This window comes from Lagopus leucura, unplaced genomic scaffold, assembly GCF_019238085.1.
Source record: "Lagopus leucura isolate 7727_CA_CO unplaced genomic scaffold, USGS_WTPT01 Super-Scaffold_100091, whole genome shotgun sequence".
Lineage (NCBI taxonomy): Eukaryota > Metazoa > Chordata > Aves > Galliformes > Phasianidae > Lagopus > Lagopus leucura.
Window position 1 is genome coordinate 13892 of NW_024962320.1, and position 15087 is coordinate 28978.

The 15087-nt window shown below is 59.9% G+C and overlaps 2 protein-coding genes and 1 non-coding gene across 3 annotated transcripts; all 3 read left to right on the top strand.

Annotated features, from left to right (window-relative positions):
* The first annotated feature begins 1454 nt into the window (after nt 1-1454).
* EEF2 (eukaryotic translation elongation factor 2) lies at nt 1455-9105 on the top strand. The gene is made up of 15 exons (XM_042887548.1): nt 1455-1604; nt 2122-2336; nt 3275-3456; nt 3542-3753; nt 4379-4557; nt 4756-4861; nt 5116-5229; nt 5393-5531; nt 5912-6107; nt 6194-6452; nt 6775-6882; nt 7065-7418; nt 7611-7793; nt 7871-8003; nt 8731-9105. The coding sequence occupies exons 1-15, from the start codon at nt 1602-1604 to the stop codon at nt 8922-8924; spliced, it is 2577 nt and encodes an 858-aa protein (XP_042743482.1). The 5' UTR covers nt 1455-1601; the 3' UTR covers nt 8925-9105.
* On the top strand, nt 4906-4975 carry LOC122188892. The gene has a single exon (XR_006181671.1). It is a non-coding gene; the product is annotated as a small nucleolar RNA SNORD37 (small nucleolar RNA).
* A 713-nt stretch (nt 9106-9818) lies between the features above and the next one.
* Nucleotides 9819-14725, top strand: DAPK3 (death associated protein kinase 3). Its single transcript, XM_042887526.1, has 9 exons — nt 9819-9846; nt 9930-10031; nt 10806-11166; nt 12169-12298; nt 12479-12527; nt 12628-12654; nt 12731-12883; nt 13169-13214; nt 14180-14725. Exons 2-9 carry the CDS (start codon nt 9970-9972, stop codon nt 14723-14725), a joined length of 1374 nt encoding a protein of 457 aa, XP_042743460.1. The 5' UTR covers nt 9819-9846; nt 9930-9969.
* The last annotated feature ends 362 nt before the right edge of the window (nt 14726-15087 follow it).

Below are 15087 nucleotides of genomic sequence, written 5' to 3' on the forward strand. Positions count from 1 at the left end.
GGCCTGGCAGGGGGCAGGGAAGGGATTTCCCTTGGTTCTGCTCCTGCCGGGCTTCTTTTGGGTCTGCGCAGCCTTTGGAGCCTGAGTGCCGGGAGCGTTGGCTGATGTTGGAAGCAGCGGTGTGCTGCCTGGTGAGGAAATAAGGCGGTGTGCTGCCTGGTGAGGAAATAAGGCTTTTAGTGCGTTTTCCTTTTCCTTGCAAAGCCCTGAGATGGGTTTTGCTGGGAGGTGCTTTTGGGGAGCTGAGAGCTGAATGACAGAGGGTAAAAGCAAAACGTCCATCTTTTAGGTGTGTTCCAGACACACGGCAGTGCCCAGCACTGGGCTGACGGCTGCAGGGAGAGCTACAAGGACAGAACGCGAGTGGTTGGGGTGAAGCTGGGTGCAGTGGAGCTGCTCCTCCTGCAGGTGAAGCAAATCGGGGCTGTGACAGCTCCTCACATATCGTTGGCAGCGATGTTACACAATGGGGGCAGCCCTGAGGGTGGTCTCTTGAACATAGAGCTTTTCCTAGCGCTTTCTTTCTCCTCGATGTCAGCCCCGTAAGCTAATTAAGCAAGAAGATAACTAGCCAGTTTTCCATGCAGGCTAATGCGTTAATCACACTGCCCAGTGTGCTCTCTGGGAAAAGCCAGCATTGGTGCTAGAAATTCAAGTGGCTCTTATAGCAATGCCAACAGCTGATAACTCGTGTCACAAGAAAGGAGCAGACACAGCCCCCAAGGCCGGAGCAGTCCCTGCTGCACCCCACTACTGTCCCCGTGGGATGGGGCCGGGAGACAGCATGCTGCAGGTTTGGGAGAGCTCTGTTGCACTGCAGCTGATGGAAACGGAGCCACGGCGTCCTGCGGTGCCGATGAAGAGGAAGAAACAACAGCGAAGCACTCGCGGTGTGGAGATGGAGAGCGATGTTCCGCCGCAGCCCTGGTTGGATCTTCTCTTTGCTCGCCCACGATGGGCTTCTGCCGCAGGAGCCGCTGCTCGCAGCGCCCCGGGCTGCACGCCGTGCTGCGGGAATCCTCCGCACCTCGGGCTGCTCCGTGCCGCGCCGGGCCCGGGGCGCCGCGCTCCTCCCCGCCCGCAGGGGGCGCTGGAGAGCCCTGTGCCCTCCCCGGTGCCGGCCGGCCGGCGCACGCGCAGCTGGGCCGGAGACGCCGAGAGGGGTGGGGCTTGCCCACTCCCGGCAGGGTCCCACTGCGGCCAGGGCCGCGCCCCGCGGTGCCCTGCACGGCGCTGCTGGCAGAAGGGGAGGCGCTCTCGTGGTCTCGGGGAGCGCCCCGAATACGTTCTCCGGGTCGTTCCCGCGGTGGCCGTGTTGTTTCCGCTGCGGGTTCTGAGCGGGGTCTGCGTGGAGCCCGGCTGCGGCCCTTGGAGGACCTCACCGCCCGACCATAGAGCTGCCGGCAGCAGGGTGCTAGAGAGGCACGTCTGCGCACGCGCACGTTCAGGCTCCTCCCCCCGGCCGGCGCTGCCCTATAAAAGGGGGGCGGTTGACGTCAGCGTTCTCTTCCGCCCGCTCTGCGCTCGCCAGCGAGACAGGGCCGCCGCTGCCGCCATTGCTGTACCCCCCCGCCCCGGAGAATCCACCTCCATCCGCCACCATGGTGAGGCCCCGCGTCCTGCCGCCGTTCGAGAGGAGCTGAGCGGGTCCTGCGCGGGCTGCGCGGGCGGGGATGTCCGCTCTGGGAGGGCAGCCGGGCTTCCGTGGCGGGGCGAGGCCTGGCGCTGCGGCCCGGGCCGCCGTGAGGGGAGAGGGGTGGGGCCGGGGCCGGGGCCTGGGGCGGCCGCTGGGCGTCGTTAACCGGGAGCTCCGCGGCGGCCGGCGATGCGGCGTTGCGGTGCGGCTACCGGAGCGCTTACGTAACGTTGCGGCTCCGCGGTGCGGGGCTCCCCTGAGCGGGGGGTGAGGATGGAGGGCGGCCCGCGGCGCTGTCAGTGCGGCAAAGCTTGAAGGCGCGTTGCTGGCTGCTGCACCTCAGGCCCGGTCCTCCCTGCGGTGCCCTGGCCTTTTTTCCAGCTTGTTGTTTTGTGAGGTTAAACCTGACGGTGCCACGTATGAAGAAATGGAGCCATTCTGTTACGTAGCGCGTCTTCCTTTCCTCTCTCGTCCTTTTCTCCAAGGTGAACTTCACGGTAGATCAGATACGGGCCATCATGGACAAAAAGGCCAACATCAGGAACATGTCAGTGATCGCCCACGTTGATCACGGCAAGTCGACCCTGACTGATTCTCTGGTATGCAAAGCTGGAATCATCGCCTCTGCCCGCGCGGGGGAGACCCGTTTCACTGACACCAGGAAGGACGAGCAGGAACGGTGCATCACCATCAAATCTACGTGAGTGCTGCTGCTAAGGGTGCCCTCGTGTTCCCAATGACCTCGGGAATGCTTTGAATCCTACCCTGGTTTCACCTTGAGATGAAGATGATCGCATCAGCCTTTCTCTTGTCTTCTTGTTCAAAAGCTTAGTTTTGTTTTTTGTTTTTTACTTGTTTGGATTGCTTAAAAGAAGGAGCACGTATTGATTGCCCTGTGGTGAGTCACTGAGCCTTACCTTGATGGCTGCTGGGACATTGACGTGCTCCCGCAGTGTGACTTTTGGCCTCTTGTTTTGGCACCAGCTGTGTGTAATGGAGCTGGTGGCTGGGAGTCCTGCAGTGTGGAGGCTGCCTGGTGAGCAGCTGTCCTCCTTGAGAGCATCGCTGCCTGTGGGTCTGACACCTGAGGGGGGGGGGGGGGGGGGGGGCCAGAAGGGGTTTGGGCTGGTGGGAAAAGCAGAAACGTGCAGCTGAGAGGAGGAGGCCGTGTGCCTCTTTGGCACTTCATGGTGTCAGAAGAAGTTATGATTTCAGAGAAGCGTGAAAAGCAGAGCTTTTTGTGGACACTCCTGAGCATCTTCCCCACCTGCCTCTCTGGATCACGTTCCCTGATAGGGGAGGTTTAGGTTGGATATTAAGAGGAAGTTTTTCCCCCAGAGGGTGGTGAGGCACTGGCACAGGTTGCCCAAGGAGGCTGTGGATGCCCCAGCCCTGCAGGCATTCGAGGCCAGGCTGGATGTGGCTCTGGGCAGCCTGGGCTGCTGGTTGGTGACCTGCACACAGCAGGGGGTTGGAACTGATGAGTGCTGTGGGCCTTTTCAGGAAATCCTGAAGGCTGGATGCAGCTGTCTGGAAATAAATAATAAAGGATGAAAGGATGCTTCCAACTGTATTTGCTCCAGAGTGCTGCGGAGGGGTAACGAGTGGGTGATGTTAACAGCTCTTCTTCCATTTCAGAGCTATTTCTCTGTTCTACGAGCTCTCTGAAAACGATCTGGCGTTCATCAAGCAGAGCAAGGATGGTTCTGGTTTCTTGATCAACCTGATCGACTCTCCTGGGCACGTGGATTTCTCCTCGGAGGTCACTGCTGCTCTGCGGGTCACTGATGGCGCCCTGGTTGTTGTCGACTGCGTCTCTGGTGAGATTTTTGCAGCCGTGTGTAACTGCAGCCCGCCTTGGGCTGAGCTGAAGGTGAGGAGAACTGATTCTCCTGTGTTGGCCAGGTGTGTGTGTGCAGACAGAGACTGTGCTGCGTCAGGCCATCGCCGAGAGGATCAAACCCGTCCTGATGATGAACAAGATGGACCGGGCGCTGCTGGAGCTGCAGCTGGATCCTGAGGAGCTGTACCAGACCTTCCAGAGGATCGTGGAGAATGTGAACGTCATCATCTCCACCTACGGGGAAGGAGAAAGCGGCCCTATGGGGAACATCATGGTAGGTGAAGGGCTGGGAGGCTGCTTTCAGCAGGAGGGAGCAGCTGCGTGTGGTAGCGGTGCCTTCACTCATAGGAGGAGTGGGGCTGGGGCAGTGGGGGCACCCACCCAGTGAGGTATAGGAACACCAGTGTGTTTTCTGCCTGCTGAGGCTGTTCTCCTCTTGGCAGGGCTTTCCTCGCTCAGCTGACGCAGGGTGCAGGGCCTGGGCTGCCTGCTGAGGCTGGAGGGCACTTGGGGATGTTGGGCCCTTCACTCCCTGCTGGACTGCGAGCTGCGTGCAGGGCTGTTCAGCTGCGGGTTCTGGGGAAACCTTTGTGCTTTGTTCCTGCTGAGCAACAAACAAATTGTCAACTCTTAGACTGGTGTTCCCTTAAGGATGGCGGTCTGATTGCAGACAGATCCGCTGAGCTGGATGAAGTGAAGAAAAAAGGATCCAGTTTTGGGTCCTGGAGCTGAAAAGGGCTGTGTGGGCCAGGCAGTCTCTGGGCAGGCGCTGCCGCAGAAAGGCTCAGTGCTTCTGTGGCTCTGAGGCCCCACCTTCAGGCTCTTGCTGGAGGCCTGCAGTGTTTGCTTTGCCTGGGCTGACTGCTGGAGCCTCCACAGCTGATCCTTTTCCCTTTCAGATCGATCCCGTGCTTGGTACAGTTGGCTTTGGTTCTGGCCTGCATGGCTGGGCTTTCACTTTGAAACAGTTTGCTGAAATGTACGTTGCAAAGTTTGCTGCTAAGGGTGATGCCCAGATGAATCCATCTGAGCGTGCCAAGAAAGTAGAAGACATGATGAAGAAGCTGTGGGGAGACAGGTGAGTGACTGTGGCTGTCGGTTCCGATCCCACGCAGCTCTGTGTGCCCTGACCCGGCAGTGCAGGCATTCAGGCTCAGTCAGTTGATCCTTGTGCTGGTTTTTTTCCTCACCCCTGAGCTGATTGGGGGAAAAGAAGCTGCCACGCTTTTACACCTGAGCTGGAGGTTGATATTTGTTTGGCTCGTTTCTTCTGCAGGTATTTTGATCCTGCTACTGGCAAGTTCAGCAAATCTGCTACTGGCCCTGATGGAAAGAAACTGCCTAGGACCTTCTGCCAGCTCATCCTTGATCCCATCTTCAAGGTGTGCTCCTTGCTGATGCCCTAAGCTCTGTTTGTTCTGCTGCAGTGCGTGATGATGGAAAATTTCTTCACTTTGACCTGACTTGTTTGATTGAAGAAATTTGAGTATCTGAGACGAGCTGAGCTCGTGGTTCTGTGCAGCAGGGGAGGGCGGTGGGTTGGGAAGGCAGTGGATTCAGCACAGGTTCTCCTTAGAGATGCTGCTGCTCTCAGGTTGGGTCCTGAAAGCATTCCTGACTGCTGCTGCTCTCGTAGGTGTTCGATGCAATCATGACCTTCAAGAAAGATGAGGCAGCCAAACTGATTGAGAAACTTGACATCAAGCTTGACAGCGAAGATAAGGACAAGGAGGGCAAACCCCTGCTGAAGGTGAGATGGGTTGAATCCTCCATGAGAGGAGATGAGTTGGGCTGATCCAGCTGTAGGGATTTGCTCTGCAGCTGCAAACCCTGCTGGGGTAGGAAGGTGTAGAGGGGAGCGAGGAAGGCAGGGCTGCGTGCTGGGCTCCTGCCTCACTCTGCTCTGTGCTCAGGCTGTGATGAGGCGGTGGCTGCCTGCCGGAGACGCCCTGCTGCAGATGATCACCATCCACCTGCCTTCTCCGGTCACGGCCCAGAAGTACCGCTGTGAGCTGCTCTACGAGGGGCCCCCCGACGACGAGGCTGCCATAGGTACGTGGGGCTGCCTGCCATGGAGGTACGTGGGGCTGCTGCTGTGCTGAGCTCTTTGCAGGAGCGTTCAGTGGTCTGAAGCACCTGGAACTATCTTGTTCTCCAGAGCCCACAGCTTAGGAGCTTTTGTAATCCGTGAGCCTGCAGCTTTCCTAGCGTGGCTCAAACAGGCTTAGCAGTGAGCGCTTGATTCAGGAGTGCTGAGCTTGCTCAGGAGCTGGAGGGCAGCCAGGGCGCGCGGCGGTGGCTCAGGCTGAGCCTGTATTCATTTAAAAGATCTCTGGGCAATCTGATCTTCCTCCCTGCTGGCTGGCAGAGCAGAGGAGGGGGCGCTGCTGGGCACCGGGGCTATTTCTCAATGAAATCTGTTTCCTTCTCAGGTATTAAGAACTGTGATCCCAAGGGCCCCCTGATGATGTACATTTCTAAAATGGTGCCAACCTCCGACAAGGGCCGTTTCTATGCTTTTGGTCGTGTTTTCTCTGGTCTTGTATCGACTGGCTTGAAGGTCAGGATCATGGGACCCAACTACACGCCTGGCAAGAAGGAGGATCTGTACCTGAAGCCAATCCAAAGGTTGGTCCCGGCTGGGTGCAGCGCGAGGGCAGCTGTCCTTCCTGTTTGTGTCTCTGAGGCCGTGAAACAGCCTTCTGTCCCTGCAGGACCATCCTCATGATGGGCCGCTATGTGGAGCCCATTGAGGACGTGCCTTGTGGAAACATTGTGGGGCTGGTTGGTGTCGATCAGTTCCTGGTGAAGACTGGAACCATCACCACCTTCGAGCACGCTCACAACATGCGGGTGATGAAGTTCAGCGTCAGCCCTGTGGTGCGAGTGGCCGTGGAAGCCAAGAACCCTGCAGACCTGCCCAAACTGGTGGAGGGGCTGAAACGCCTCGCCAAGTCTGACCCTATGGTGCAGGTGAGCCTGCAGGAAATCCCAGTCCTGCGCAGGAGTCGCTGTGGTGCTTCTGGTTGTGGTTGCAGTGGGAGAGCTGGCAGAAGGGGCTGCAGTTGGTTATTGGTTCCAGCCCTCCCAGAGTGGGGAGGAACAGAGCGCTCCTCCCTCATGCTGACTCATCCCCAGAACTGCAGAAGGAGTTTCTAAAACAGTTCTATGAGTCAAGGCAGAAAATCAGAGGCCGTCAGGCAAATGCTGGTGTTTCACATGCGGGAGCTTCCATTGCTGTCAGCCCAAAGTCTCACCTGCTGTCTTAATGTTTGGGTTTTGGTTTTTTTTCCAGTGCATCATTGAGGAGTCAGGAGAGCACATCATTGCTGGCGCAGGGGAGCTGCACTTGGAAATCTGCCTGAAGGATCTGGAGGAGGACCACGCTTGCATTCCTATCAAGGTACAGCTGCTGTGTGCAGCCTGGCAGGCTGAGCGAGGGGCTGTGAAGCAGCGTGCTTTGATGGCACCGACACACAGCTTGAACAGCAGGGACAGCATAACAGCTCTGTGCTGGCAGCCTTTGTGCTGCTGGGAGCTGCAGGCTGGTGGCTCACAGCTCTTCCTTGCTGTTTGTTGCTGCAGAAATCGGATCCCGTCGTGTCTTACCGTGAGACGGTCAGCGAGGAATCCAACGTGATGTGCCTTTCCAAGTCCCCCAACAAACACAACAGGCTGTACATGAAGGCCCGGCCCTTCCCTGACGGTTTGGCTGAGGACATCGACAAGGGCGAGGTCTCTGCTCGCCAGGAGCTGAAGCAAAGAGCTCGTTACCTGGCTGAGAAGTACGAGTGGGACGTCACCGAAGCCAGGAAGATCTGGTGCTTCGGTCCTGACGGCACCGGGCCCAACATCCTGACCGACATCACCAAGGGAGTGCAGTACCTGAACGAGATCAAGGACAGCGTGGTGGCTGGCTTCCAGTGGGCCACCAAGGAGGTAGGGGTGGTGCGTGGGGCCGGGCTGCCGTGGGGCAGAACAGCGCGGTGCCTCGGTGGCCGCGAGCTTGGGAGGCTGCTGGGAGCCCGGCGGGCAGCTCCAGAGCTGCCTGCAGCCGTGACTCGGAGGTGGGAGGAGCAGGGCTCCCCTCTGGCCCCGGTGCTGCCCCACAGCCCACCTTTGCTCACCCAGGGCGTCCTGTGTGAGGAGAACATGCGCGGCGTCCGCTTCGATGTGCACGATGTGACCCTGCACGCCGATGCCATCCACCGCGGGGGCGGCCAGATCATTCCCACTGCCAGGAGGTGCCTGTATGCCTGCGTGCTCACCGCCCAGCCCAGGCTCATGGAGCCCATCTACCTTGTGGAAATCCAGGTAAGGCAAATCCTCTCTCCCCACCTGAGGAGAGCAGAGGTGGGCGGTTTGCAGCCCCCGACTCCTCTGTCCCGCAGTGCCCAGAGCAGGTGGTCGGTGGCATCTACGGTGTGCTGAACAGGAAGCGTGGCCACGTCTTTGAGGAGTCCCAGGTGGCTGGCACCCCCATGTTTGTGGTCAAGGCCTATCTGCCTGTCAACGAGTCCTTTGGTGAGTGTGGGGCGGCTCCTCCTGCTCGCCATTCATTTTCCCCTGTGCTCAGCTCTGGTGAGGCCGCACCTCGAGTGCTGTGTCCAGTTTTGGGCCCCTCACTGCAAGAAAGATATTGAGGCCCTGGAACGTGTTCAAAAGAGGGCAACAAAGCTGTGAGGGGTCTGGAACACAGGGCTGATGGGGAGAAGCTGAAGGAGCTGGGAATGTTCAGCCTGGAGAAAAGGAGGCTCAGGGGAGACCTTATTGCTCTCTATAACTTCCTGAAGGGAGGTTGTAGTGAGCTGGGGGTCGGCCTCTGCTCTCGTGTCATCAGTGATAGGAGCAGAGGGAATGGCTTCAAGCTACGGCAGGGGAGATTCAGGCTGGACATGAGGAAGTATTACTTGTCAGAAAGGGTGGTCAGGCACTGGAATGGATGCCCAGGGAGGTGGTGGAGGCACCGAGCCTGGGGGTGTTCAAGGAAAGACTGGATGTTGTGTTGAGGGACATGGTTTAGTGGGAGCTGTTGGGAACAGGTGAACGGTTGGACTGGATGAGCTTTGAGGTCTTTTCCAACCTTGGTGTTTCTGTGATTCGTGTCCTGTGCTTTAAGGGCTGGAGGTGGGGTGGGATGTGGGCTGTTGGTGGCGGTGGGGGGAGGCTGGAGGTTCATGGGAAGGTGGAATCCCGCATCTGTGGGGCTGGGCTGTGATTCCCCTTCCGACTCCTCTCCTCTCCCCTCCAGGTTTCACAGCTGACCTGAGGTCCAACACAGGCGGCCAGGCTTTCCCCCAGTGCGTGTTTGACCACTGGCAGATCCTGCCTGGGGATCCCTTCGACAGCACCAGCCGCCCCTCGCAGGTGGTGGCTGAGACCCGCAAACGTAAGGGGCTGAAGGAGGGCATCCCAGCCCTGGACAACTTCCTGGACAAGTTGTAAAGGCTGCGCACCCACCGTTGCTGGTGTGGGACTCAGACAAACTAACTAGTGTAACAGCGGGCAGAGGGTAGAACTGCAGCACCCATCTCTTTGCATTGTACTTAATCAGTTCCATAGCGATTGGAGACTTTAAAAAAAAACAAAAAGGAAACAAAAAAAAAAGCATTGATATTCAGCCTTATAGGTTTCTGTGTTGCACATGACTCATCTGGGGCCCTGCTCGGTGCCATTGTAACGAAGCATTTCCACTCGATGCAACTAGAGTTGCCTGATTCCATATTTATTTGACTTGAGCTGAGGAGCGTCTCTGCTTTGTTTTGCTGATGGGGGGGGAAGAGAGGCTGAGGGGTGCGGGGGCTGCTTCCCCTCTCCCGGGGGGGGGCCGGGGGGCCCGGGGGGGGGGGGGGGAGGGGAGGAGGTGTTGTGGTTGGGCAGCAACTCGAAGGCAGGGAGATCTTGTGCAGTGTGATTGTCATCATGAGCATCAACCAATGTATTAGTGCCACTGGAAATAATAAATTTGATATGGTGAAGAAGGGTTGGCCGTGCACCTCCTCGCTTTGCTGGGTCACGCGTGGTCCCTGCGTGATGCCGGGGCGCCGGATCCCCGGCCTCCGAGAGCTCAAAGCTGCGGGATTCCCAGCGGCGGGGGGGGGAGGGGAGCAGCGGTGCGGGACCGCCGGGAGGCGCCGCCGGGATTCGAACCCGCATCCCGCAGCTCCTGGGCGAGGCCGGGCAACAGGGCGGGGCCACCCCGCGCGGCCTCATCCGCGCATTCCAGCATGACGTCACTTCGAGAAGCCAATGATAGCGCGCGAGGGGCGGGACGTCGGAGGCGCCGTGGCCAATAGCGGAGGCGGAGGGGCGGAGCCGGCAGCAGTGGTGGAATGCGGCGGCGGCGGTGCGGGCGGGGGCGGCTCAGGTGCGGCGGCGGCGCGGGGCGATGCGGGGCGGGGGGCGGCGCGGGGCTCGGCGCGGGGCTCAGCCGCGAATCCCGCTCCGCAGGGGCTGAACCGAGCGGAGGGGAAGCCGCGGGACCGCGGCCATGTCCACCTTCCGGCAGGAGAGCGTGGAGGACTTCTACGAGATGGGGGAAGAGCTGGGCAGGTGAGCGGGGGGCGGCGGGGCCGGGGAGAAGCGCCGGCGGGAGGAAAGCGGGCGGGAAGCGGCATTCGTGGCGTTAAATTGCCGTCCTCCGGTGCCCCCGGCCGGCCCCGCGTTTGTGGGGCGGGTCCCGATGCGCGTCCCGCACCGCTTTGGGGTTTCGCCGTGCCGCTCCGCTGCGATTTGGGGCCGGCGCGGCGCTGCGGTCCTTATATGGCTCCGCGGGGCCGGGAGAGAGGAACGGACGGACGGACGGACGGACGTCAGCGGGGAGGGGCCGTAGGGGCGGCGGTGCGGAGCTGCGGGGCTGCGGGGCGGCGTCCTCCTCCACGGCGCTGCGGGGATTTGGGGGAAGGGAGCGGGGGTTGAGCGGCCCCGAGCCTGCGGAGAGATGGGGCGGGAGGGACGGACAGCCCCAGCCCCATCCGTTGGGATGAGCGGCCCCGAGCCTACGGACTGAGGTTGGGGTCATGGACGAGCAGGGCTGTGGGGCTGGCTTCCTGCACGGCCCGGCAGCGTGGGGACAGCTGAGCAGCTGCTGCGTCCGTGGGAGGAAGAGATTTCCTTCCCACATCCCGTGCTGCAGGGTTGGGATGCACCCCGAGCTTATGGGGCAGCCCTGTGGGCTCTGCTGTAGGGGCTGCTCTGCCCCATCCCCATCCGGGGAGGATGTTGGCTGCATCCGAGAGAACCCCGCTCCCCACCAGCTGTTGGGATCTGTGCCTTCTCCCATTGCCTGAGCCGTGCTGAAGGTTCTCAGGTTCTTTCCTCCCACAGCGGCCAATTTGCCATCGTGAGAAAATGCCGGGAGAGGAAAACAGGCCTGGAATACGCAGCCAAATTCATCAAAAAACGACGGCTGTCGTCGAGCCGCCGGGGGGTGAGCAGGGAGGAGATCGAGAGGGAGGTGGACATCCTGAGGGAGATCCAGCACCCCAACATCATCACCCTGCACGACATCTTCGAGAACAAGACGGACGTGGTGCTGATCCTGGAGCTGGTGTCGGGCGGGGAGCTCTTCGACTTCCTGGCGGAAAAGGAGTCGCTGACGGAGGAGGAGGCCACGCAGTTCCTCAAGCAGATCCTGGACGGGGTGCATTACCTGCACTCCAAGCGCATCGCACACTTTGACTTGAAGGTGGGGGTCTGGGGTGGGGGTGGGAGCTGTAGGGGTTGGGTGGGACGTTGGGTGGTCAGCTGTTGGTCAGCTGGGCTGCTGTTGGTCTTTTTGGCCACTGGGACGCTCTGCAGGCTTGTGGTTTTCCATTGGCCATCTCTTGGCCAACCGTTGGTCACCTGGGACACTGCTGGCCTTCATGGTTGCTGGGATGCCCTGCTGGCTTGTGGTCAACCTGTGGCCAACTGTTGGTCAGTTATTGGTCAACCGTTGGCCTTCGTGGTTGCTGGGGCGCAGATCTTGATTCATGGTCAACCATTGGCCAGCTGTTGGTCAACCATTGCTCAACTGGGACACCAGTGGGTTTCGTGGCTGCTGGGGCACGCTCTTGTCTTGCAGTCAACCTGTGGCCAACTGTTGGTCAATTATTGGTCAACCATTGGCCTTCGTAGCTGCTGGGGCGCAGATTTTGGTTTGTGGTCAACCATTGGCCAGCTGTTGGTCAACCATTGCTCAACTGTGTAGGGAACCTGCTTTGGCAGGGGGATTGGACTCGATGATCTCTGGAGGTCCCTTCCAACCCCTACTATTCTGTCATTCTGTGATTCTGTGAACTGGGACACCACCGGGTTTCGTGGCTGCTGGGGCACACTCTTGTCTTGTGGTCAACCTGTGGCCAACTGTTGGTCAATTACTGGTCAACCATTGGCCTTCGTGGCTGCTGGGGCGCAGATCTTGGTTTGTGGTCAACCATTGATCAACTGTTGGTCAACCATTGGTCGACTGGGACACCACTGGCTTTTGTGGCCACCAGGGCCCACTGTGACTCATGGTCAACCTGTGGTCAGCCCATGGTCAACCAAGACACCGTTGGCCTTCTTGGCCACAGGAGGACACTGCTGACTTGTGGCCAACCATTGGTCAACCATCGGTCTTTGTGGCCATCGTGGCACACTGCTGGCTTGTGGAATGCTGCATGTTCAGCATTGGGGTGAAGCACTGATCATCCCTCCCCCTCCACAGCCGGAGAACATCATGCTGCTGGACAAGAACGTGCCCAACCCTCGCATCAAACTCATCGACTTCGGGATCGCCCACAAGATCGAAGCTGGGAATGAGTTCAAGAACATTTTCGGGACCCCAGAGTTTGTGGGTGAGGCACAGTTTTGGAGGGGGGGGGAGGGGGTTCTCTGGGCTCAGAAATGTTGGCCTCATCCTGCAGAGATGCCTCTGGGGTGGGTTATCTCCCTGTGGGGCAGAGCCGGGTGCCCCACATGTCCATGCAATTTTCCCCCCAAAATGAGTTTGTTTTCTCCCTTCTTCCTTCCTAAAGCACCAGAAATCGTGAACTACGAGCCACTGGGGCTGGAGGCTGACATGTGGTGAGTGAGCCCCGGTGTGGGGCGAGGACTTTTCCCCACGTCCCCTCTGTGCCACGTGGGGGGACGCTGTGAGGCTCTGAGCTCCTCTTTTCCCTTCCAGGAGCATTGGGGTCATCACTTACATCCTGTGAGTAGTTGGGGCCGGGGCTGAGGGAGCTGCAGGGGGTGGGAATGTGGGACTGAGCATCTCCCCATTGCTGCAGGCTGAGCGGGGCCTCCCCCTTCCTGGGGGAAACGAAGCAGGAGACCCTCACCAACATCTCCGCCGTCAACTACGACTTCGATGAGGAATACTTCAGCAGCACCAGCGAGTTGGCCAAGGACTTCATCCGCCGGCTGCTGGTCAAGGACCCCAAGTGAGGGTTGGGATGTGGGTGGCAGGGGCTGACGTGGGCCTGGCTGTGCCCCACATCGGTGTGGGGTTGGGTTGGTTTCTGCGGGGTCACCTGTGGCTGCAGCACATGGAAAGGAGGGAATGGGGTTGTGAGGAAGCGGTGGATTGAGGGCTGACCCTGCGTGGCCCCCCTGATTTTGTGCCCTTCTGATCCCATCCCCCTGATCCTGTCCCCTCTCCTCCTGTTCCCCCCCCCCCCCCAACCCCCAACCTCACCCCCCCCCGTCCCACCCCACTGCTGTTGCAGGAAGCGGATGACCATAGCTCAGAGCCTGGAGCACCCCTGGATCAAGGTATGGGGTTTCCAAGTGATGGTTTGGGGCTTGTGGGGCAGATGGGGGCTGTGGCAGTGGGGTGGGCTGTGGCCCCACAGCCACGTGGATTTGTTGTGGCACTGGAACAGCGCTCAGATCCGTGGTTTGAGTCTCATGATGTCCCATGTGTGGTCAGCAGTGGGGCTCAGCGATGCGGTGGGGTCAGCCTGCGTGGGGGGGTCTGGAGGAAGCGTGTGTTGTTTCTGTGGGGTCAGGTGTGGGGCAGTCCCACCCCACAGCGATGCCCCGTCCCTGGAGGCGTTGGGGGTGGGGGGTCCTGGGCACTTTGATGTACTGAGGGGCACCCGCCTGTGGTGAGGGTTGGAATGGGGAGATCTTTGGAGTCCTCCAACCCAACCCAATCCACCTCCGTCCATCTCAACTCAACCCAACCCAACCCACCTCAACTCAACCCAAACCAACTCAATCCATCTCAACCCAAACCAACCCACCTCAACCCGACCCACCTCAATCCACCTCAATTCAACCCAAACCAACCCACCTCAACTCAAACCACCTTAATTCAACCCAACCCACCTCAACCCAACCCACCTCAACTCAACTCAGTCCATCTCAACCCCAACCAACCCAAACCAACCCAACCCCCTCAACCCAATCCACCTCAGTCCACCTCATTTCAACCAAACCCAAACCAACCCACGTCAATCCAAACCAACTCAACCCAACCCACCTCAACCCAACCCAACCCAATCCAACCCACCTCAACCCAATCCACCTCCGTCCACCTCAGTTCAACCCAACCTACCTCAACCCAAACCAACTCAACCCAACCCACCTCAACTCAACCCAACTCAATCCACCCCACCCCACCCCATTCTGTGCTCCTGTCCCTGTGAGTCCCTTCCGGTGCCTTCGGTGCTCCTCCCACCCCATAGGGCCAATCTGGCCCCGCTGCGCTGCCCCATCCCCACGTCTCCCCACAGGTGATCAAGAGGAGGAACGTCCGCAATGAGGACAGTGGGAAGAAGGCAGAGCAGCGACGGCGGCTGAAGACGACGCGGCTGAAGGAATACACCATCAAGTCTCACTCCAGCATGCCGCCCAACAACACCTACATCAACTTCGAACGCTTCTCCAAAGTGATGGAGGAGGTGGCGGCGGCGGAGGAGACCCTCCGTGAGATCCAGAAGAACAAGAGATCCTTCCGGGAGGACATCGAGGCCCTGCTGTCCATCTACGAGGAAAAGGAATCGTGGTACAAAGAGGAGAACGAGAGCATCGGCCGCGACCTGCGGCAGATCCGGCAGGAGCTGCTCCGAGCCGAGTCCGCCCGGCAGCGGGCGCAGGAGGAGAGCAGGAATGTGATGCAGGCGGCCGGGGGGCTGCGCCGGCGCTACCGGAGGTTGGAGAAGCGCTACGGTGCCCTGGCTGAGCAGGTGGCATCCGAGGTGCGCTTCGTGCAGGAGCTGCTGTGGTCCATCGAGAGGGAGAAGCTGCAGGGCGGCGGGGAGGATGGCAGCATCCGCTGAGGGGGGCGGGGATGGGGGGTGGGAGCCGTGGGGATGGGGAGCATGGGGCTGTGGGGCTGCGGTTGGCAGAGGGGCTGGGGAATGTGGGGAAGATGGGGCAGGACAGCAGCCCTGTGGTTAGCAGGGGGGATGGGGAACATGTGGGGCTGTGGGGCAGGACAGCAGCCCCATGGCTGGGCTGTAGGGTCAAGGGGCCGCAACATGGGGCAGGGTGGGGGTCCTGTGGTTGGGTAGAGGGCTTGGGGAGACACGTGGGGATGTGGGGATGGTGAGTATGGGGCTATGGGGCAGGACAGTGGCCCTATGGTTAGCAGTGGGGATGGGGAACATGTGGGGCTGTGGGGCAGGACAGCAGCCCCATG